Consider the following 22,472-nt stretch of genomic DNA (forward strand, 5'->3'; position numbering starts at 1 on the left):
CCCTTCCTAAAGAATCCTCATTTTTTAGTGTGTACGAGTGATCCAGACCACTCGTAGAGCAGCCAAAATGCATCGTTAGATGCCTTTTTGCCCTTTCGCATCATTTTATTCACCGAAGATCTCCCCTAAACATAGCCTAAACATCTAAATTCTATCTGTCTGACTGTGACTGCCAAAAACTTCAGAACGAAGTTGCGAAGTATTTGCAATTGTTACAAACAAGTGAAGGATTGAATTATGCTTCAAACGAAAACCGAGATGACTGCATTTAAAAGATAGGCCTACATATTCAGTAGGCTACATGGGCCTATATAGGCTATTTTAAATGATATTGAAATCAATGTCATGTTCTATTTTGTGACTAACCTACAGTCTGTAATTTTAGCCTCAATGTGTTTCATCATGTGTGACAACGTGTGCAATGATGTGCCCAATCTGTGATTTAATGCATTATTATTGGGTAAGCATCATAAGCCGCCTCAATAGCCTATTTGCAGCAATTGGTAATATCTCTAGGAGCTGATCCGTTGTCAGTACTATGGAATAATTATAATAAGGTAATATTTGAATGGAGAAAGCTGATCCGAGAGCAGCGACGCACTTAGTGAACCTTCTCTCTACGTGCAACTTTGGGAAACTCTTAAAGTTGGTACTATCATCGTAATGTTAAGTTACTAGAAAACAAGGCCCAGAAGTATGTATTGATTCTTATTATCCTGAGGCCTTTAGAAGCTTTCACATGCCTGTACATACTGTACTGTATGATTCAGTCATCACCACATGCTGTTGTTATAACCCTGAGTGTGGCTGTACATCTGAGCACGGATCCTGCCTCCTGCTCTGTCCTGTCCTGTCCTGTCCTTTCTGTCCTGTCCTTTCTGTCTTGTCTGTCCTTTATTTTCCTGTCTGTCCTTTACCTCATGACCTGTCCTTTCTGTCCTTTTACCTCATGTCCTTTCTGTCCTTTTACCTCATGTCCTTTCTGTCCTTTTACCTCATGTCCTTTCTGTCCTTTTACCTCATGTCCTTTCTGTCCTTTACCTCATGTCCTTTCTGTCCTTTACCTCATGTCCTTTCTGTCCTATCTTGTCTTTTCCTTTCGTCTGTCCTATCCTGTCCTGTCTTTCCTTTCTGCCCTGTCCTGTCCTTTCCTGTCATCTCTTCATTTGAGCGATAAATCCTTTCCAGGTAACTGCCGTTGCTCGCCCGGGCTTACAGTAAATTTCAACGACCGCACAACCGCCAACAATCCTTTACTCACAGATGAAATTGCTTAATAATCTCTATAAGGCAAGGATCAGAGCCTCTCTCAGACGGAACAGAACAGACAGGAAAGACCACATTTCCTGTTCTAGAACAATCAACATCACTCATTAAGCACTAGGAAACACCAACGGAACGCCCTTTCAGATTTTTGCTGTGTTTTGCATTAAAAGGGCTATATTGCTATTATTTAGCCTACTGATGTGCCATTAGAAAGTAAAGGAAGACGCCTAAAAGCTTTTTGTATTGCCCAGAGAACAGGGAGGGAGTGGCGGCCAAACTTACGTTTACATTTTTTGTGCATACATTTATCATACTGGTCCCCCATGGGAATTGAACCCACAACCCTGGTGTTGCAAGCACCATGATCTACTAGCTGAGGACTATAGAGAGAAGTCATTAGCCTTCTGGTCTCATGAGATTGTGCCCAGATAGGCTCATCCTGGCATTGGAATATTGTTTCATTACACAAAATATTACTTTTTACAACGCATTCAGTCTGAGAGAGAGATTCTGAGAGCAGTGAACGTGTGGCTGTGACCGTCCTGTCATTACTGTTTGATATCTTTTACTGCAGATAAAAACCAAGTCAACCTGAAGTGTGGATGTCTTTGTGCCTTTTCTTCTGGGTGGCTATATGAAGTTGGTTACAGAATTGAATCCAAAAATATGTTTTACCTCTGCCCGAAGTGCACCCCCTCATGTGCAAGTGATCATTACGTATGTTTGTGGAATTTCTTTCCTTCTTAATGCGTTTGAGCCAATAAATTGTGTTGTGACAAGGCAAACAGAAGACCGCCCTATTTGGTAAAAGACCAAGTCCATATTATGGCAAGAACAGCTCAAATAAGCAAAGAGAAATTACAGTCCATCATTACTTTAAGACATGAAGGTCAGTCAGTCTGGAAATTTCAAGAACTTTTAACGTTTCTTCAAGTGCAGTCGCAAAAACCATCAAGCGCTATGATGAAACTGGCTCTCATGAGGACCGCCACAGGAAAGGAAGACCCAGGGTTACCTCTGCTGCAGAGGATGTTCAGAGGAGACTGTGTGAATCAGGCCTTCATGGCCCCGCTGGCAATATATTTGTTAAACCAAAAGCTTACCTTGACTTGGAAGAGTTCCAGTGTTGTGTTGGATAGTCATAGCCAGCTAGCTAACATAGCATCCCTCTGTTTGAGCAGGGTGTTTGAGTAGGCTAAACTAGCTAGCTAAGTAAGTGAAAGTGAAAAAAAATGAAATATTTCTCTCTTGCTTCTTCATTTTGGAAGAAATTAATTTAAAAACGGTTTAACTGTCTTTCTCTGTCTTTGAGTCAACTACTCACCACATTTGATGCACTGCAGTGCTAGCTAGCTGTATCTTATGCTTTCAGTACTAAATTAATTATCTGATTCTTTGATTGGGTGGACAACATGTCAGTTCATGCTGCAAGAGCTCTGATAGTTTGGAGGACGTCCTCCAGAAGTTGTCATAATTACTGTGCAAGTCTATGGAAGGAGGTGAGAACCATGAGCCTCCTAGGTTTTGTATTGAAGTCAATGTACCCAGAGGAGGATGGAAGCTAGCTGTCCTCCGGCTACACCATGGTGCTACCCTACAGAGTTCTGTTGAGGCTACTGTAGACCTTCATGAAAATAGTATGTTTTAATCAATTATTTGGTGACATTATTATATTTAGTATAGTTTTATCTGAAAAGGATAACTTTTTAAATGTAAAAAATTAAAACATATTTAAAAAATCACTGAGGAGGATGGTCTTTCCCTTGCTCCTCTGAGGAGCCTCCACTGCTCTTATCACACCATAGTGCCATCAGAGTTCTAATACCAATACAGGGTGAAAGGGGGCCACCAAATTCTGAACCGCCATAAAAAAACAAAATGGTATAGAAAAGTATTTTGTATTTTGAAAATACAAATTACAGATCTCTAAAGTATGTTGTTACAAAATACAGTGGATTGTAGTTAAGGCCAGTGAAATACAAATTACAATATACTCCAAAGTAATTGAAGTATGTAATTTCAAATACATGTAACAGAAATACTATATCTCTGACTGCAGGGAACACCAGAGTGGTGTAGTACAACGCGAGATAGAGTTCAACTCAGAATAACCGGTGACATGAAAGTGGCTAAGCTTTTAGCCAGGTACATTTCTATTTACATCTACATTTACATCATTTAGCAGATGCTCTTATCCAGAGCGACTTACACATTTCTATGGCAATGAATCCTTAAGAACTAACCTGCTCCAGGGCAGACTAACTCAGGACTAACTCCACTTATCCTGAATTAAATGTCTGAGCTGTGAGTTGAGGACCAGTGAAATCAGATTCCCTCCCTCTCACAAAGATTGCATCATCAACCCCTTCATTTGAGGAAGACGACTGATTAAAGGTCCCTCACAGTCAAAATCATGTTTTTCATGATATTTGGATTAAACCACATTTACATTTACATTTTAGTCAACTTACAGGAGCAATTAGGGTTAAATTCCTTGCTCCAGGGCACATCAACCTATTTTTCACCTATTCGGCTCAGGGATTACTAGCCCAAAGCTCTTAACCGCCAGGCTAACTGCCGCCCACCCTCACACCCCCTAACTACCTTCCCCCTCTGTCTGCTAAAGGCTGATCTCCTACACCTGTTCAAAGCTTTCACTGGATATCCAACATGGGAAAACCGAGAGTTGTCTCTTTCTTTAACCTGCTGTAACTAAAAGAGAACCGACAGCCCTTTCCATTACGGTTGGGCAGTATCCAGATTTTCATACCTTCATACCGTTCCTGTACCATACCAGGGTATACAGTATTACTGGCAGTTCACACAAGGTGGAGCTATTTCTTTCCAAAAGTAGAAAAAGAAATGCTAACAAATGCTAACAAAGTACTAGTGAATTCCCGTAGCGGACGCTAGCTAAATGCTAACAAGCGCAAGCGAACATAAACTAATTCAAGGACAGACACCCCAGCTCATAAAGTAGTACAACTATCTCAAAAGGTTTGCTGCACTCACAAAACAAATATTTGACAGCAGGGATCTTCATCCAGGAGGGGATTGATCGTCTCTGCTGTAAAAGAGCGCCACCATGTGGTGGTCTCCGATAGAGGTGCTGGTTTTGATTACAGGTGAAACTGTCCCAGTGCCTCGGTTATAGGACGTAAACCAGTACAAGGCAGGGATACAATTCACACTTTATTTCCATACACCATACAGACACACACACAGCAAACAGGAAGAGGAATAGAATCGGTCAGAGGAACTCTGCACACTAACACAGGAAATCCAGGATGGAGGCTTGTCCTTGTAGGAAGGGTCCAGTGGTGCGTGTTGTTGAGGTGGTGCAGAGTACTTCTGACCTGTTGTCTCTGTGCCCCTGTGTCCAACTAAGGGGCTGTTACCCCACCTGATAGGGCCTGTGATTGGCTGACTAGGTCAGCTGACTGAATTCCCTGGCAACCTGGTCCCTAACACAGAGGTGTGAAATGGCCTCTGCCAATGGACAATGGGGTCATGCTGAGCTGACCTCAGCAGTAAAAGTCACACAGAGTTAGTCTTTATGTCCTAGCCAGAGAGAGGGTTCAGTGAGGGTTTAATGATTAAAATGAAAAGGTATTTGTACATCTGCTGTAACCAAGAGGTGATGAAGTTACACTTGAAATTCTGGGCTAAATTACAAGAAGCTTGATCTTGCAAGCTAGCCGCTAGCTAGCAAGTTAGCAAACCAAATGCATAGCTGTAGCCCTGAGTTGTAGGGAATTTATTTGGCACACAGATAGTTAAACTTATAGTTAAAGATATAAGATATTTAGCTGGCAAACAGTAGTGAATTTCAAGTGTAACTTGATCACCTCTCTTGCGCTGCACAACAGTGGATTGTCACCTCAGGAAAGCTTCCATTTGCTCCTTGTCCGTGCGCTCTTTGTAAACAACCCTACCATGAGACTGGCTCAATCAGCTATTTTGGGGAACGGCTTCATAATGAAAGAATTATGCAACAGGCGAAATGAAGAATGCTATCTGCTTTATCTATTAACCTAAAAAAGTACATACCAGGGATGGGCAACTCCAGTCCTCGGGGGCCGGAGTGGTGTCACACTGTTCCCCCATCCCTAGCAAACACAGCTGATTAAACTAATTGCATTCTAAACTGAAGATCATGATTAGTTGATTATTGGGGTCAGGTGTGTTAGCTGGGGCAAAAGTGTGACACCAATCAGGTCCCGAGTACTGGAGTTGCTTATCCCTGGTACTGTATATACTGGTTCCAAGCCTACTTTCCATTTTCACAACCTTGTTAAAGGTCCCGAATAGTCAAAATCATGTTTTTCATTAAATTAGATTATATTTGGATGAAACCAGATCAAAGTAGGATGACCAAAGTATGACTATAAAATGACTGTTGCATTCGGAAAGTATTCAGACCCCGTGACTTTTTCCACATTTTGTTGCCTTATTCTAAAATCGATCTACACACAATACCCCATAATGACAAAACAAAAACAGGTTTTTGAAATTTGTACAAGTGTATAAAAAATACAAAAACTGAAATGAGATTTACATAAGTATTCAGACCCTTTATTCAGTACTTTGTTAAAGCACCTTTGGCAGCGATTACAGCCTTGAATCTTCTTGGGTATGACGCTACAATCTTGGCACACCTGTATTTGGGGAGTTTCTTCCATTCTTCTCTGCAGATCCTCTCAAGCTCTGTCAGGTTGGATGGGGAGCGTTGCTGCACAGCTATTTTCAGGTCTCTCCAGAGATGTTCGATCGGGTTCAAGTCCGGGCTCTGGTTGGGCCACTCAAGGACATTGAAAGACGTAATAATTGTTTAAGTTTTATATTTTATTTTTTTATATATAAATTATTTTTAGGTTTTATTTCAGGTTTTTTAGGGGGTAGATCAGCTTTAATATTGCAGATAGATTGTAGCTTCCATCAATGTAATTGTCTGCATCACTTCCAATCCCCCATATATTTTTTGCAAATATATACAGCTGTGGAAAAAATTAAGAGACCACTGCTAATTTTTCTTAAATCAGCATCTCTACATGTATGACAGCCATTCCATTCCAGTGTCTGTTCAATTCCAACACAGGCACACCTCATTCTACTGAATTAGGTACTGATTAGGTGATCACCTGAACCAAATCTTATTTAACGAGGAAAAGTATAAAAACCACTGCTGTGGTCATCACTATCCTCTTGCAATAGGACCAGCTGGATGGCAAAAACAGTGCTAATAGTACCTCAAAAGTTATATATATATTTTTTTTACTATTGACCATGCCAAAAGAGTTGAAAAGGAACGTTTTGAGTGAGGAAAAGAAGGGTTCAATTCTGGCTTTACTGGCAGAGGGATACAGTGAGCATCAGGTTGCTTCCATCCTTAAAATTTCAAAGATGGCAGTTCATAAGAACAAGGTCAAGCAGCAGACATTGGGGACAACAAAGCTACAGACCGGCAGAGGGCGAAAACGACTCTCTACTGACCGGGATGACCGCCAACTCATTAGAATGTCACTCAACAACCGTAGGATGACATCAAGTGACCTACAAAAAGAATGGCAAACGGCAGCTGGGGTGAAGTGCACGGCGAGGATGGTTCGAAACAGACTCCTCCTCAAGAACCTGTCATGGCCAGCCCAATCTCCAGACCTGAACCCCATTGAAAACTTCTGGAATGTGATCAAGAGGAAGATGGATGGTCATAAGCCATCAAACAAAGCAGAGCTGCTTGAATTTATGCGCCAAGAGTGGCATAAAGTCACCCAACATCAATGTGAAAGACTGGTGGAGAGCATGCCAAGACGCATGAAAGCCGTGATTGAAAATCAGGGTTATTCCACCAAATATTGATTTCTGAACTGTTCCTAAGTTAAAACATTAGTATTGTGTTGTTTAAAAATGAACATGAACTTATTTTCTTTGCATTATTCGAGGTCTGACAACACTGCATCTTTTTTGTTATTTTGACCAGTTGTCATTTTCTGCAAATAAATGCTCTAAATGACAATATTTTTATTTGGAATTTGGGAGAAATGTTGTCAGTAGTTTATAGAATAAAACAAAAATGTTATTTTTACCCAAATACAAAACCAGAGAAAAAGAAACCCCAGAGAAAGTGATAATATATATATATATAGTACCAGTCAAAAGTTTGGACATGCCTACTCATTCAAGGGTTTTTCTTTATTTTTACTATTTTCTACATTGTAAAATAATATTGAAGACATCAAAACTATGAAATAACACATATGGAATCATGTAGTAACCAAAAAAGTGTTAAACAAATCAAAATATATTTGAGATTCTTCAAAGTAGCCACCCTTTGCCTTGATGACAGCTTTGGACACTCTTGGCATTCTCTCAACCAGTTTCATGAGGTAGTCAATTTGTAAGTCGCTCTGGATAAGAGCGTCTGCTAAATGATGTAAATGAATGCATTTCAATTAACAGGTGTGCCTTGGTAAAAGTTAATTTGTGGAATTTATTTCCTTCTTAATGCCTTTGATCCAATCAGTTGTGTTGTGACAAGGTAGGGGGGTGGTATACAGAAGATGGTCTTTTACCAAAAATGGCTAAGTCCATATTATGGCAAGAACAGCTCAAATAAGCAAAGAGAAACGACAGTCCATCATTTTACTTTAAGACATGAAGGTCAGTCAATACGGTGCAGTGTCACGGTGCAGTCACAAAAACCATCAAGCGCTATGATGAAACTGGCTCTCATGAGGACCACCACAGGAAAGGAAGACCCAGAGTTACCTCTGCTGCAGAGGAAAGTTCATTAGAGTTAACTGCACCTCAGATTGCAGCCCAAATAAATGCTTCACAGAGTTAAAGTAACAGACACATCTGAACATCAACTGTTCAGAGGAGACTGCGTGAATCAGGCCTTCATGGTCGAATTGCTTCAAAGAAACCACTAGTAAAGGACATCAATAAGAAGAAGAGACTTGCTTGGGCCAAGAAACACAAGCAATGGACATTAGACCGGTGGAGATTTGTCCTTTGGTCTGGAGTCCTAATTTGAGATTTTTGGTTCCATCCGCCGTGTCTTTGTGAGACGCAGAGTAGGTGCACAGATGATCTCCGCATGTGTGGTTCCCTCCGTGAAGCATGGAGGAGGAGGTGTGATGGTGTGGGGGTGCTTTGCTGGTGACACTGTCAGTGATTTATTTAGAATTCAAGGCACACTTAACCAGCATGGCTACCACAGCATTCTGCAGCGATACGCCATCCCATCTGTTTTGCGCTTAGTGGGACTATCATTTGTTTTTCAACAGGACAATGACCCAAAACACACCTCCAGGCTGTGTAAGGGCTATTTGACCAAGAAGGAGAGTGATGGAGTGTTGTGTCAGATGACCTGGCCTCCACAATCACCCAACCTCAACCCAATTGAGATGGTTTGGGATGAGTTGGACCGCAGAGTGAAGGAAAAGCAGCCAACAAGTGTTCAGCATATTTTGGGAACTGTTGGAAAAGCATTCCAGGTGAAGCTGGTTGAGAGAATGCCAAGAGTGTGCAAAGCTGTCATCAAGGCAAAGGGTGGCTACTTTGAAGAATCTCAAATATAAAATATATTTTGATTTGTTTAACACTTTTTTTTCGTTACTACATGATTTGATATGTTATTTCATTGTTTTGATGTCTTCACTATTATTCTACAATGTAGAACATTTTAAAATAAAGAAAAACCTTGGAATGAGTAGGTGTGTCCAAACTTTTGACTGGTACTATAGGTTATGATACCTAGCTACTGATGTAGGTTAAAGTAGCCTACCTACTGATATAAGTGATGCAGTTTACTGATGTAGGTTAGGTTATGATGTGACCTAATGATCGTTATGAACCATTTCCCTATATCACTACTCACTCTACTACCTACCCTGCTTAAGCCTCTACCATGATACATACAAAACCTCATAACTCATACAATACCTTGAATAGCAGTTATATCTACATAATCAAAATATGAGTCTGTTTGCATGCTTCATAAGTAACAACCTCCTAGTTATATCGTAACAAAAGACCATGGCCAACCCCTGCCAACCACCAAAACTAGAACGTGCGGAATAGAGTATGCCTAGAATATCAAATTCCAAGTGTGTTGAGCTGCAGTGTAACTCTATTATTACTGATCATTATTCATGTTCATCTTGGACCATGGATCTGTCCTGTGTCAGCTGTGCTTTGTGCTATATTTAGAATACAATGACTATGTGCGGCAGGCAGTATATGGGTTAACACTGTACGGTAGGCTATATCCACGTGAGACTTGGAAAATGCAATCAAGGGCTATATGGCAGCACTGTCAACAATGTGCTGTAATTGAATAGGATGTTTGCAGTAAGCTTGAACTGTCATTACACACAACTGGATTTGGGTCACATGATGTATGCTGGCTACGGTAATGATCAACTCAACATTTACTTGGCTATTTATTTATTTATCTTTATATGAATTCTTTGTGCCAGATACAAGTGTTGAGGGTGAGAAGGCTACACTACATTGCTAGCATCTGCTACGGCTGCTTGATCACATGAAAAAAGTCTTACCCCTACATGATATCAAGCCTGAAACTACTGCCACTGCACTGCACACACCTCTAGCATTAACCGTTCTACTGGACACGCTGGACCACGAGGATATTGAATGAATCCCTACGTGTTCATTATTTCTATGTCAAAATGAGAATGTATGCACTCACTACTGTAAGTCGCTCTGAGTTTGACGTGAGAGAAAAAGTTACTTTTCACACATTATGAGCATTTTTATCTGGAAAAAATATTGTGGGTGATGTTTTAGTTACTCAAAAGGCTATTTTAAATATTTTTATTCATCAAATGTTTTTTGTGTGGTAAAAAATTGTAATGTTAAAATACCTATCACATTAAACATGTAGTAATGACAGAATGCATTTCAAACTTCACGCACAGTAAAACTTTTGTATGACTTAATACAATTATTTTATTGATAGGAGTGGCAAAAATGGTTATTGTGCATTGATAAGCAAACCAAAGCAGACCAAAGATGCCATTAACGATACATAATAAAATAAAGACTACACTTCTAAAAGCCTATTTCACACCATAGCCTGCTGAATTGGCAAGATAACTTTTATTTCATTTTGATTTCGGTACAAATAAAAATGTGGCACTGACTCGCCCATGGATTTATGTTTCAGCATTCAACTAGCCTCATGAACGCGCAGTTACAAGCCCAGGTCGCGCAGGCTCGAGTAACGGCGGGTGCACGATCATTATCCACCTTCATAACATGAATGACAGCCTAAACTGGAATGTGAAGCTAACTGAAGCTGGCTAGCTTTTTAAAACCCTGAGTAGATCTAGCTTGCATTGTAGTATCCCCCTCAGCAAGCAACTCAGAAAAGTCAATGTGAGGACTGATAACGAAATACCATTAACTAAAGACAGAGAGAGAGAGAGCGAGAGAAGGAGGGGAACTGTCCCAGCTGCCAGGCTGGCCTGTGGACGCTTGACCCAGAATGAGTGGAGCTTTATGTCAGAACCAAGCGTAGCGGTGTCCTCTCTCTCTCTACGTGTTTGTCTTTTTACATAATCATCTCAAACAAACATCGTTTTTTGGTCCACATAATTGTTTGTCCGTCCCTAATCTCGGTTTGGATTTAATTACATTGAATTGATATCTTCAGATTACCATTTGTGTACAACAGCGTTATTTTTTTTTTGGACTGTGGAAATTAAAATGAATCTGAGCCAATAACTCCACAGTTCGGCCAAAATGCTACTACTCTCAGTGACTCTGGATAAGAGCGTCTGCTAAATGACTAACATGTAAATGTGAGTTTCAGAAGAATAATGTACACACAGTTCCTTAAGGGTTAATCAGGTGTATATCAACATGTTACAATTACGTGCTTGTGTCTATTTATGCATGTTATTTGCGCTACAGACATCCATTGGAAAATACAAACTTTTGCACCTTCAAATTCTTTCATTCTTCTTTATTTGTTCATCTTCTTAGTTGTTTAATCAGGAAAGAAGAATGCATCTTCAATAAGTGAGACATTTCTAACATTTTTGTTTTCTGTGTGTTTTTGACAGCCCCATCGAGTCCTGTCAGAACTTCTACAAAGACTTCACGCTACAGATTGACATGGCTTTCAACGTCTTCTTCCTCTTGTACTTTGGTCTACGGGTACGTAAAGAAAGTACAAGGCTACTACATAAGACTTGTACACAACAAGCTGTTACGCTAGTGAAGTTTCAATCATGTCATGAAACAAAGACAGATAACGAAGTCATTCAAGTCGAAACATCGCACTCATTAAAACTGTGGAAGCATTCAAGTTTGCGGGTATCTGTCTTTCATAACTTTAATGTATTTTTTGCACCATGAACAAACTACAGTCATGTATCAACATTAAAATGGGAATGGTTGGCAGGGTTGTGGTCAATTCCAGTTAATTTTGAAATTTCTAATTCATGCATGAAGTGGAATATTTACGGTGAATTCGACTCGAATTTCAACAATCTCCAGGTTTTGTAATTGAATTGGAATTAGACTGTTTGAATTGGAATTTAATTGGAATTTAATTTATTTTTAAATTTGGAATGGAATTGAATTGGAATTCAATATCTGTACATTTCCCAGTTAATGGAATTAATGCACTTAGTATAAAAAATGGACTCCAGGATTTGTTTTAAGTCATTTAAACATGTACATGTGTTTCCAGTATAGCTAGGCTGTCTGAACAGTGACATAATCAGCCTTAATTTGAATTTGTGGAATTGTTGGGGATAATATTGGATTGAGGTTTGAATTCTTAGAATTTACGTAACATTGGAAATAAGAGGAATTGAATTATGTCTGAATTCAAATTTATAGGGAGAGGGAATTTAGTTAAGAATTTAATTTGTGGAATTAACCCCAACCCTGCTGGTGGGTAATTGGTTTATTTTCCCTTTCAGTTTATTGCAGCCAATGACAAGCTGTGGTTCTGGCTGGAGGTGAACTCAGTGGTGGACTTCTTCACGGTTCCCCCAGTGTTCGTGTCTGTCTATCTCAACAGAAGCTGGCTTGGTAAGTACAGTATACCAGTTTACCTGTACACCTCTAAAGGGGCCAGTACTACTGTAGTAGTCTTGGTCCTGGTTGGATTGCTCAGAGCGTCTGCTCTTTTCTATCAATCGCTCCAATACAGCCTACAGGTTGGCCAAATGTGGAAGTGATGTTTTATATTTCAGCCTTGATGGTGATCAGGTCTGCAGCGTCCCCCAGTGGATCATCTGTGTATTACAGTGGTTTAAAGATGGATTGTTAAATAAATTAGTCATTTAGCAGACGCTCTTATCCAGAGCGACTTACAGGAGCAATTAGGGTTAAGTGCCTTGCTCAAGGGCACATCGACAGATTTTTCACCTAGTCGGCTCTGGGTTTAGAACCAGCGTCCTTTCGGTTACTGGCACAACACTCTTAACCACTAAGCTACCTGCCGCCCCACTGTTCAATTAAATAATTGTTTTCTAGTTGATCCTGATGGATTCCTCTTTGGTCTGGGTTTACTTTGGTTAGCTTATGTTGGACCCTACCCTCTTTTTAACATCAGTAGATGCTGGCAGTAGCTGCTTGGGCTGACTGTAATAATGGTATTGGTTGTTCATTGACAGCAATCATTTGTTTACTTAGCGGTGATGGTTTCTGGTTCCTGTCAATGTACATTTCCAATGTTGTGGGATTGCGCTGCTGTCAGTCTTGGATTAGGTTCCCATGATGGAATACAACAAGTCATTTCAATACCTTTCATGTCACTGATCGAGCTCTTTTGTTTTCCTAGCCACAGTACCTGGAATGATGATTGAACTGATTGAAATGGGTCTATAATTGAAAGTACATGATGAACGGGATATTAAAGTTAATAGTCTTTTGTTGAGTGGCGCCTGCCTGCCTCACTGCGTTTAAAATAGAAATCAATCTACTAAATGAATGTGTGACTGAGGCCATGTCCCAAATGGCAACCTATTCCCTGTGGGCCCTGGTCGAAAGTAGTGCACTATATAGGGAATAGGGTGCCATTTGGGATGCAGTCTGTGTCTCATCTCCGGGAGAGAGGTCTATAAGAGATTACAGATAGAGGTGATTTTCTGCTTCATCACATGCAGGTGTTGGTTAGGGCCTTATCTTTATCAGCTGTCAATCAGAGCTCAGGGCCCTCTCCTCCTCTCCTCTCTGACTGTAGCTTTAGCTCTGTCTGCGTCCCAAATGGCACCCTATTCACTATATAGTGCTCTACTTTTGACCAGAGGGGTATCCTATAAAGCAAGCTACAATAGATCTACTCAGGATTTTCTAAAGCTAACCAGCTTCAGTTAACTTCATTTTCCAGGCTTAAAGGTCCTGAACAGTCAAAATCATGTTTGTCATGAAATGTGATGATATTTGGGTGAAACCAGATCAAAGTAGGACTACCAAAGTATGAAAAATGACTGTTGCTTCTAAATTGATACATTTTGATCGTAAAGTTACTGGTCCCCTCCCCCATGTCAAACACTTGGATTCAGGAGGCAGGATTATTAACGGATTTTTGTGATTTCACAAAAAGCCTAATTTTAATACACCAATGGTAACGTCTTATTCTCTTACCTAATTTAAATAAGTACTGACTTTTGAGTTGACATCAAAATGAGGTGTGTTATACAAAACAAAGTCATCAGCGATTGGACCATCTCTAACCAATCAGAGTATCAAAGCCAATGACACATTTTCAAAACGCCGCTATACGCACATGTGTTCTGGCTCTGGCCCAACACATTGGTTTCTGGGACCAATCAAACGGTCTTGAATGGATTTCCATTTTAGAAATTGTCAGGGAGGTACTCAGATCCAGACTCATTGCGGAGAAGAAACAAACGTCCGTGGGCGTGGCGTAGCATTTGGCTGGAGCAAGGAGTTTGGGTAGCCAGGCAAGGAATCTGATTTCATTAGTCCTCAACCCGCGCCTCAGACACTATATTCAGGATAAATGGAGTTAGCCCTGACTTAGCCTACCGCGGAGCAAGTTAGTTCTGAAGGATTCGTTGCCATAGAAATGTACCTGACTAAAAGGTGAGCCACATTCGTATGACTGGTTATCCCAAGTTGAACTCAGAGTTTAACAAAGTTACCTCGCTAACTCCTCAAACCTGATTCGTAGGATACCCCTCAGGGCCCATAGGCAGATAAAGTGCAGTGTCCAAAATGGTAGCCTATTCTCTAGTTAGTGCACTTCCTTTGACCAGGCCCATAGGGTAAGATACCCCTACAGGCTGTCCATTGTCCAAAGAAAAGACTGCCATCTGCTGGGCCTTTATGTGCATCCAACTAGGACATGCTCTAGCATTCAGTTGCTTTTAAAAATAGATGGAGATTGATGGTGATGACCTGGCAATCCTATATCTGAATTAACAGCACAATGCTAAATCTGAATTAACAGCGGGGTTTGCCATTTTGGGACTATTCTATTGGTTCATTAAGCCAGGCAAGCGCAATCAAGCCCAAATAAAGTATGAGATATTATTTAGAATAGTATTTGAACCCAAGTCATGCTGTAACGTCTGTGGTTAGAGCTTAGCACTACTACCCTCATTGAATGAATACCCTCTTATATCCCTAGTCAGGCTCAATCTCTCATTGACCAAATAGCCTTTTCCCCAATGTTCTGTCTGAACATTGACATAGATACACACAGACACACACATCCACAAATATACACTCAAACACTAAAAACTGTACACAAACATTCATCCACCCAGAAAGCACTCAGGACTGTTATGTAAGTTGGCAGTAAACAGGCACAGATGCTAAGTTACTACTGTAGCTAACTGCTTATAGGTTACCCTCCAAGTTACTACTGTAGCTAACTGCTTATAGGTTACCCTCTAAGTTACTACTGTAGCTAACTGCTTATAGGTTACCCTCCAAGTTACTACTGTAGCTAACTGCTTATAGGTTACCCTCCAAGTTACTACTGTAGCTAACCCCGGCAACGTACCAAGTAATTCTGTTGAGTGATGTTACCTAGCTGCCCTACAAGTGGAGTTTCCATGTTGACTAATTCTTAGTTGGAAGTTCAACTGTTTTGGTTTTTGATACCTATGGATGGAAAATAAAACCAGTTTGTCATTCAAATTCATACCTTCATTGCTGCTTTAGTAAGAACTTTGTGAGAGCTTTTCGGGGACGAGTGCAAGTGCCAGGGAACAACAGAACATTGCCCATTAAGATAAGATAGCAGCTAATTCCTGCTCCAAATGCTCCAGCTTTTTACTCATGAGCTGTACAAATAAACACAGAAAGAGGCTTTTAGTGTTAAGCTGCCCACTGATACTAGCCTTAAATGATTGCACTTATGGATATTGAAAGAAAATAAGATAGATGCTTTTGAAAATGTTATATTCTGTAATCTCGCTGGAAAGGTTTTATCTTTTGTGTTGATTTTGGACACTGTGGGATTTCACTGAACATTTATATGATGTTTTGATATGACTTTCATTGCACACATTTTCAATAGCAAATATACCTCAATTGATATATTGTATGAATATATGCACTATTATGTCAGCTTTCCATCAATATAATGTAATGCTTTTCAGTCTGTTGTACAGTAGCTGCCTTTTCCTACATTGAGCTGCTATGTGGAATGTGACAGATTCAGCTTGAATGTACTGTAGCTAGCAGTCAGCTTTTGTTACAGCAGTTGTGATAAAGTCAGGATCATTGTTCTTTCACTAAATCCAGAGAGAAATTCATGAATGATTCCTGAAGCCACTCAGATCTGCCCAGAGCTTGACTCGGCACTGACACATCACGTGGTGATACACTTTCATTCTGGTGACAGTTTTGAGGAGTTAAAATACATTCACCCTAAAATGACTGTCTATGACAGAATGTGGCCATCCTATAGGCTAGCTGCAGTCTGATGAGATGTACTGTACATTGTCTGGTAGTAATAGGACATAGTTGCCTCACCGTCTGTCTGGCCTCTGTCTTTCTCTGGGTTGGCGAATCCTAAAGGAGCTTATAGTGTAATATTCTGATGGATCAGAAGAGGGGCTTGCTTTAAGCTTGCCGTACACCACTGATGATCACAACGAGGATGCTGCAGTATGAGTGTCTGTGGTAAATCTGATCCCAACACACCTACATCTCCCTGCTGGACACAGACATGTTTAAGCCCACCTGCTCATCTTTTTTCTGCTGTCGGAGATGGATACTGAAAGCCTTTGATTGATTTGCTGTGTGATAAAGGAAGGGAAAAGAAGCAGGGGATAGATCGAGTAAGCTGTTGTAAGGAATTGGAAAACGCGAAACCAGAGGATGTTGTGAAGCCTTGAACTGAGCAATGTTTGGACACTGACTGACGAGAAGCAACAACTGGGCAACTTACTTTTGATTTCAGGAAGCTTTTGCCGACTTGCCCGTCATTTTGCCAAAGATATTTGTCAGTCTTGGAAGACAGACATCATGATTCCGACTAAGATCTTAGTGTACCGAGGGCCCGAAGGGGGCACGCGCTCTGAGACGTTTCAGAACACGCGGAGACGTAAGAAGTCTTGCGGGGAGCTCTTTCAGAATGGCTACAGGGTCAAGATGGGCCAGCGACGGCAGGCCGTGGAGAAAGAGGACCGGGACAACCTGTGTCACACCTTGACTTCCTGCTTTCATTTAATCTCCTACTGGGGTAAGACCTTACGACGTGGCTAGCTGATGTAGGAGATGATAGACAGGAGGCTGGCTGGCTGTGCCTGGTCCAAATTCCACTGCCGACTATCTTGTCAGCTGGAGAGAGAGAGCGAGAGCTCAGGTCCAGGGTTTGTGTTGTGCGTTGTGTTGCAATCTGGACGAAGCTTCTGTAACATCAATACAAAAATGAGTGTGGAGGAAGTCAGATGCTGAATGGTTTATATATTGTATTTATAGATATTTGATTTACTGTAACGTTTTTGTTACCAAAGGCATGATATACTGCACGTCTATGGAGATGAATTTCACTTGATTGTTTACTCTTGGGGCTGCAGTTTAGCTAAAGATTATTTAGGATTATTTACTCATTTCAAGAGAGGATAAGCTATAAGTACTTTAGAGTAGAAATTGCTACAATAAATTATATTACAGTCTACCTGAGATGCTTTGATACTTATATTCAGCACATATATATATATATATATATATATATATATATATATATATTCAGACGTTGACACCCTGGTTAATACCTCTAGTGCTGGTACATGTAGCAGGTTTTAGTGGCCTTGAATCATGCATTACTGTAATGTTTTTTAGTTACTTTGTGGGATTGACACAGTCAAGCTTTTGAGGACATTTGTTTCTACATTGCAAGCTTGCTTTTTTTCCCAATTGCTTTGGTGCTATTTTCACAAGCATGTGGTAAATTTTCTAAACTCTTAGTACAAAACTCCAAACTAGTAACACTTGTAATGCAGCAAGTCTTATATTCAAAACCTTTTATTGTGCATTCATCTTTCACCACACAACCATTGATCCAAAAATCATGAAATACCATGAGAACATTGATTTATTTACTAAAACAAAACATAATGATATCTTCTCAATTTAGTTTGTTTTAACAGCCAGAATCCAATACCAAAAAATGAAAGATACATGTTTCAAAATGTCCTTTTAAATGTAGTATGCTACAGTACTGTAAATTACAGGACATGACACTGTTTTTACATTAGGCTATACACGCGTTCAATATGGAATTGGTCCGATGAAGTGGATGCTAAGCTATAGGACTGTTTCGCTGGCACAGACTGGAATCTGTTCCGGGATTCATCCGATGGCATTGAATTTACCACATCAGTCACTGGCTTCATTAATAAGTGCATCGATGAAGTCTTCCCCACAGTGAACGTATGTACATATCACAATCAGAAGCCATGGATTACAGTTAACATCCTCAGTGAGCTAAAGGCTAGAGCTTCTGCTTTCAAGGAGCAGGACACTAATCCGGACGCTTATAAGAAATCCCTCTACGCTCTCCGACGAACCATCAAACAGGCAAAGCTTCAGGACCGAGATCGAATCCTACTACACTGGCTCTGACGCTCGTTGGATGTGGCAGGGCTTGCAAACTATCGCGGATTACAAAGGAAAACTCAGCCGCGAGTCGTGAGCCTACCAAATGAGCTAAATACCTTCTATGCTCGCTTCGAGGCTAGCAACACTGTTCTGGACAACTGTGTGATCACGCTCTCCATAGCCGATGTGAGTAAGACCTTTACACAGGATAAAGGTCGTGAGCAGTCAAAATCATGTTTTTCATAAAATGTGATGATATTTGAAGGAAACCAGATCAAAGTATGATGACCAAAGTATGAATAAAGACTGTTGCTTCTACATTGATCAAGTTTGATTATAAAGTTACTGGTCCCCTCCCCCATGTCAAACACTTGGATCCATTATTAAGGGGACAAGGCAACATCACCTTAACTCTCATTTTAATACACCAATGGTAGTAACATGATATTCTCTTACCTAATTTAAATAAGTAAGTACCGCCTTGTAACCAACATCGGATAAGGCGTGTTTGCAGAGGTTTCCCCTATTCATCTAAGGCAAAGATACTTGCAGATTTCCGCTTTCATCTGTGTCTGGTGTTAGCTAGTTACTGGCTAGCTAAGTCTTCAGCCAGCATGGAACGAAAGGGGAGGAAGTGTTGTTCGAAACTCTGATGCAGTTGTCATGTCAACACATCCGTCAATGCTGCTGTAAACCGCGTCATGATACATGCCAAATGGGAGATGTATATATATTTTTTTATATCATTAGCTAGGTTTCCATACAGTTGGCGACAGATTTTCATGCGAATATTCAAAACTGTGCATAAAAACAATATGCACATTTTCCCACAGCCTCAATTTGTCAGGGCATGGACTCTACAAGGTGTCGAAAGCGTTCCACAGGAATGCTGTCCCATGTTGACTCCAATGCTTCCCATAGTTGTGTTAAATTGGCTGGATGTCCTTTGGGTGGTGGACCATTTTTGATACACACGGGAAACTGTTGAGCGTGGAAAACCCAGCAGCAGTGCAGTTCTTGACACAAACCGGTGTGCCTGGCACCTACTACCATACACTGTTCAAAGGCACTTACATTTTTTGACTTGCCCATTCACCCTCTGAATGACACTCATACACAATCCATGTCTCAATTGTCTCAATGCTTAAAAATCCTTTGTTAACCCATAAGCGTCTAAGTCCTGTCTAGGCTGGGGGAGGGGGGTTTCTACTAAGCTATATGGAATTGTTTTAAGAAGGTCATACCAAGGATCATTTAGCTATTTCATTTAGAATTTTAAGACCCCTTGAAGTCAAAAAAATATACACTACCAGTCAAAGGTTTGGACACACCTACTCATTCAAGGGTTTTTCTTTATTTTGACTAGTTTCTACATTGTAGAATAATAGTGAAGACATCAAAACTATGAAATAACACATATGGAATCATGTAGTAACCAAAAAATTGTTAAACAAATCAAAATATATTTTATATTTGAGATTCTTCAAATAGCCACCCCTTGCCTTGATGACAGCTTTGTACACTCTTGGCATTCTCTGAAGTGTATATAAAAAAAAAATTGGGCGATACTGCTATTAGCCCGTAAAAACGCATTGAATAACAGATTCACTACATGGAACAACAGATAGTCCCAAGAAAAAATCTAAAGGAAGTGTATTCTGAAGTGTCTGTCCCATATCTTAGAGATATAAGAAAGATCAGGAAACATATTTGTAAAAAAATTTTAAACATGTATTTAACCCCTTATTTTTGGCATTAAACAGTCTCCATAATACTTCCATTAATCTTTTCAACTGGTACCAGAGGACCTGCAGACAAGTTTTTTGAGGCCTGTGGTTGTCTTAGAGCAAAACAACCGACATGTACGTCTTCATGAGAGTCTCACAAGACTCGTCCAGCTTTCACCTGGATTCACCTGGTCAGTCTATGTCATGGAAAGAGCAGGTGATCTTAATGTTTTGTATACTTAGTGTATAGTCTACATGATGAGATTATTGATATTTTTCAAATGGCAGCCAAGCATTGATTATCATGTTACCAGAATAAGACCCTCAATATTTATTGGAAAGGAGCATCAAGCTCATCACCGTGCACTTTCACCACCCTGTGAAGTTCATGATAATTTATTTAATCTGTAGCCTAATAATCTGTATGCTTTCCCGAGTCGTAGTGGGACGACCACACAACATGTCATCGCGTGATTCCAAGTTTACTTCGATATGATGATTATTATATAAATATTTGCGCATGAAAGCGTTTCCACCGACATTTATAAAATAATTAATTTTACCGACACAAAAAGATCCCACCTTGTCTAGCGTATATTGTTTTGTCGACATTTGGAAAGTTTTCCGAAAAATGTTCTGTTTCCATCAGGCCTGTCTTTACATTTTTTATGTACTTTACTCGCATAAAAGGTTGGATCAAAACCTGGTTATAGATGCAATTTCAGTGTTGTTTCAGTTGCTTTGTGTATCACCAAATTAGCTTGAGATGATTTTTCTGCAACACTGCTCACTGCCTCCAGGTTGCTTGACATAAGCATTTCAAAAAACTGTTAGTCAAGGCGAGTTCATGAATATAAGCTCCCCATCCACTCAGCCTATCTTTTCAAACTTCCTGGTAGTTATCCATGAGAGAAAAAGTACTTTTCAGAATGACTGTTCAGGACCTTTAACACAAGGCCGCAGGTCTAGATGGATTACCAGGACGTGTACTCAGAGCATGCGCTGACCAGCTGGCAAGTGTCTTCACTGACATTTTCAAACTCTCCCTGACCCAGTCTGCAATACCTACATGTTTCAAGCAGTCCACCATATTCCCTGTGCCCAAGAACACCAAGGTAACCTATCTAAATGACTATCACCCCGTAGCACTCACATCTGTAGCCATGAAAGGCTTTGAAAGGCTGTTCATGGCTCACATCAACACCATCATCCCAGACACCCTGGACCAACTCCAATTCGCATACAGCCCCAACAGATCCACAGATGATGCAATCTCTATTGCACTCCACACTGCCCTCTCCCACCTGGACAAGAGGAACACCTATGTAAGAATGCTGTTCGTGCAACGTTTGTGGTCATGTCGGAGCAGTGTGTAGAAGGGAGATTACAAGATGTGGGAAGTGTGCAGGAGGGCATGGGACAGAGGATTGTGTAGTTGTGGTGGATAAAGTTGTGTGTCAACTGTAGGGGTGCCCATGTTGCTGGGGATCGGAAGTGTCCGGTGCGAAAGAGGCAGGTTGAAATGGCCAGAGTCAGAGTAGTGCTGGTGTTGTATGCTGAGGCAGTGAAGAAAGTAGAGGAGGATGGGTCAAGGGTGAAGGAGTAGTAGATCTGTGCCAGCACAGTGCGATAGGCCAACAAGTGATATATGCTTCAGTAAGGTTGGCTTCTTAGGGTTCATAGCAATGGTTATCAACTGTACAGCAGAAATGGAATGTAAATAGATAGATGTTGTGGTGGCAGCTGCAGAGAAGTATTTGGGTATAAGAGATTTGACTTCAGAAGAGTTACAGGGTGTGTCGAGGGGTGGTGTACCGTCCTCCCAGGCCGTTGGCATGGTGCAGGAGAAGATAGGGTCAAAGTAGTGGAATGAGGTAGTGGGTTTTTAAATGTAGGGTTAGTTGAAGGGTGTTTTCTTTTCCTTTTCCCATTTTGTATTACAAAGTATAATGGATTTATACTATAGTTTGGGGCGGTAATGCAACATATTGGATGCCAACTGCCATTAAACCCCACCGAAGAAGAAGAAGAATGCTGTTCATTGACTACAGCATAGTGCCCTCCAAGCTCATCACTAAGCTCAGGACCCTGAGATTAAACACCTCCCTCTGCAACTGGATCCTGGACATTTTGACGGGATCCCCCCCAGGTGGTGAGAGTAGGCAACAACACTTCCGCCACGCTGACCCTCAACACGGGGGCCCCTCAGAGTTGCGTGCTTAGTCCCCGCCTGTACACCCTGTTCACCCACAGCTGCGTGGCCGCGCACGACTCCAACACCATCATTACATTTGCCGACGACACGACGGTGGTAGGCATAATCACTGATGATGATGAGACAGCTTACAGGGAGGAGGTCAGAGACCTGGCAGCGTGGTGCCAGGACAACAACCTCTCCCTCAACATCAG

The 22,472-nt window shown here is 40.8% G+C and overlaps 1 protein-coding gene across 1 annotated transcript in view; it reads left to right on the forward strand.

The window, feature by feature from the left end:
• Window positions 1–22,472, forward strand: part of LOC311127729 (calcium-activated potassium channel subunit alpha-1a-like) — a gene marked incomplete at both ends in the record, with an annotated part of 208,256 nt that overhangs the window by 122,870 nt on the left and 62,914 nt on the right. The window contains 2 exon segments of the mRNA XM_084159598.1: window positions 11,361–11,454; window positions 12,228–12,339. Of these exon segments, the coding sequence (XP_084015724.1) occupies window positions 11,361–11,454; window positions 12,228–12,339 (206 nt within the window).

This window comes from Coregonus lavaretus (assembly GCF_964263955.1).
Source record: "Coregonus lavaretus genome assembly, chromosome: 1".
NCBI lineage: Eukaryota > Metazoa > Chordata > Actinopteri > Salmoniformes > Salmonidae > Coregonus > Coregonus lavaretus.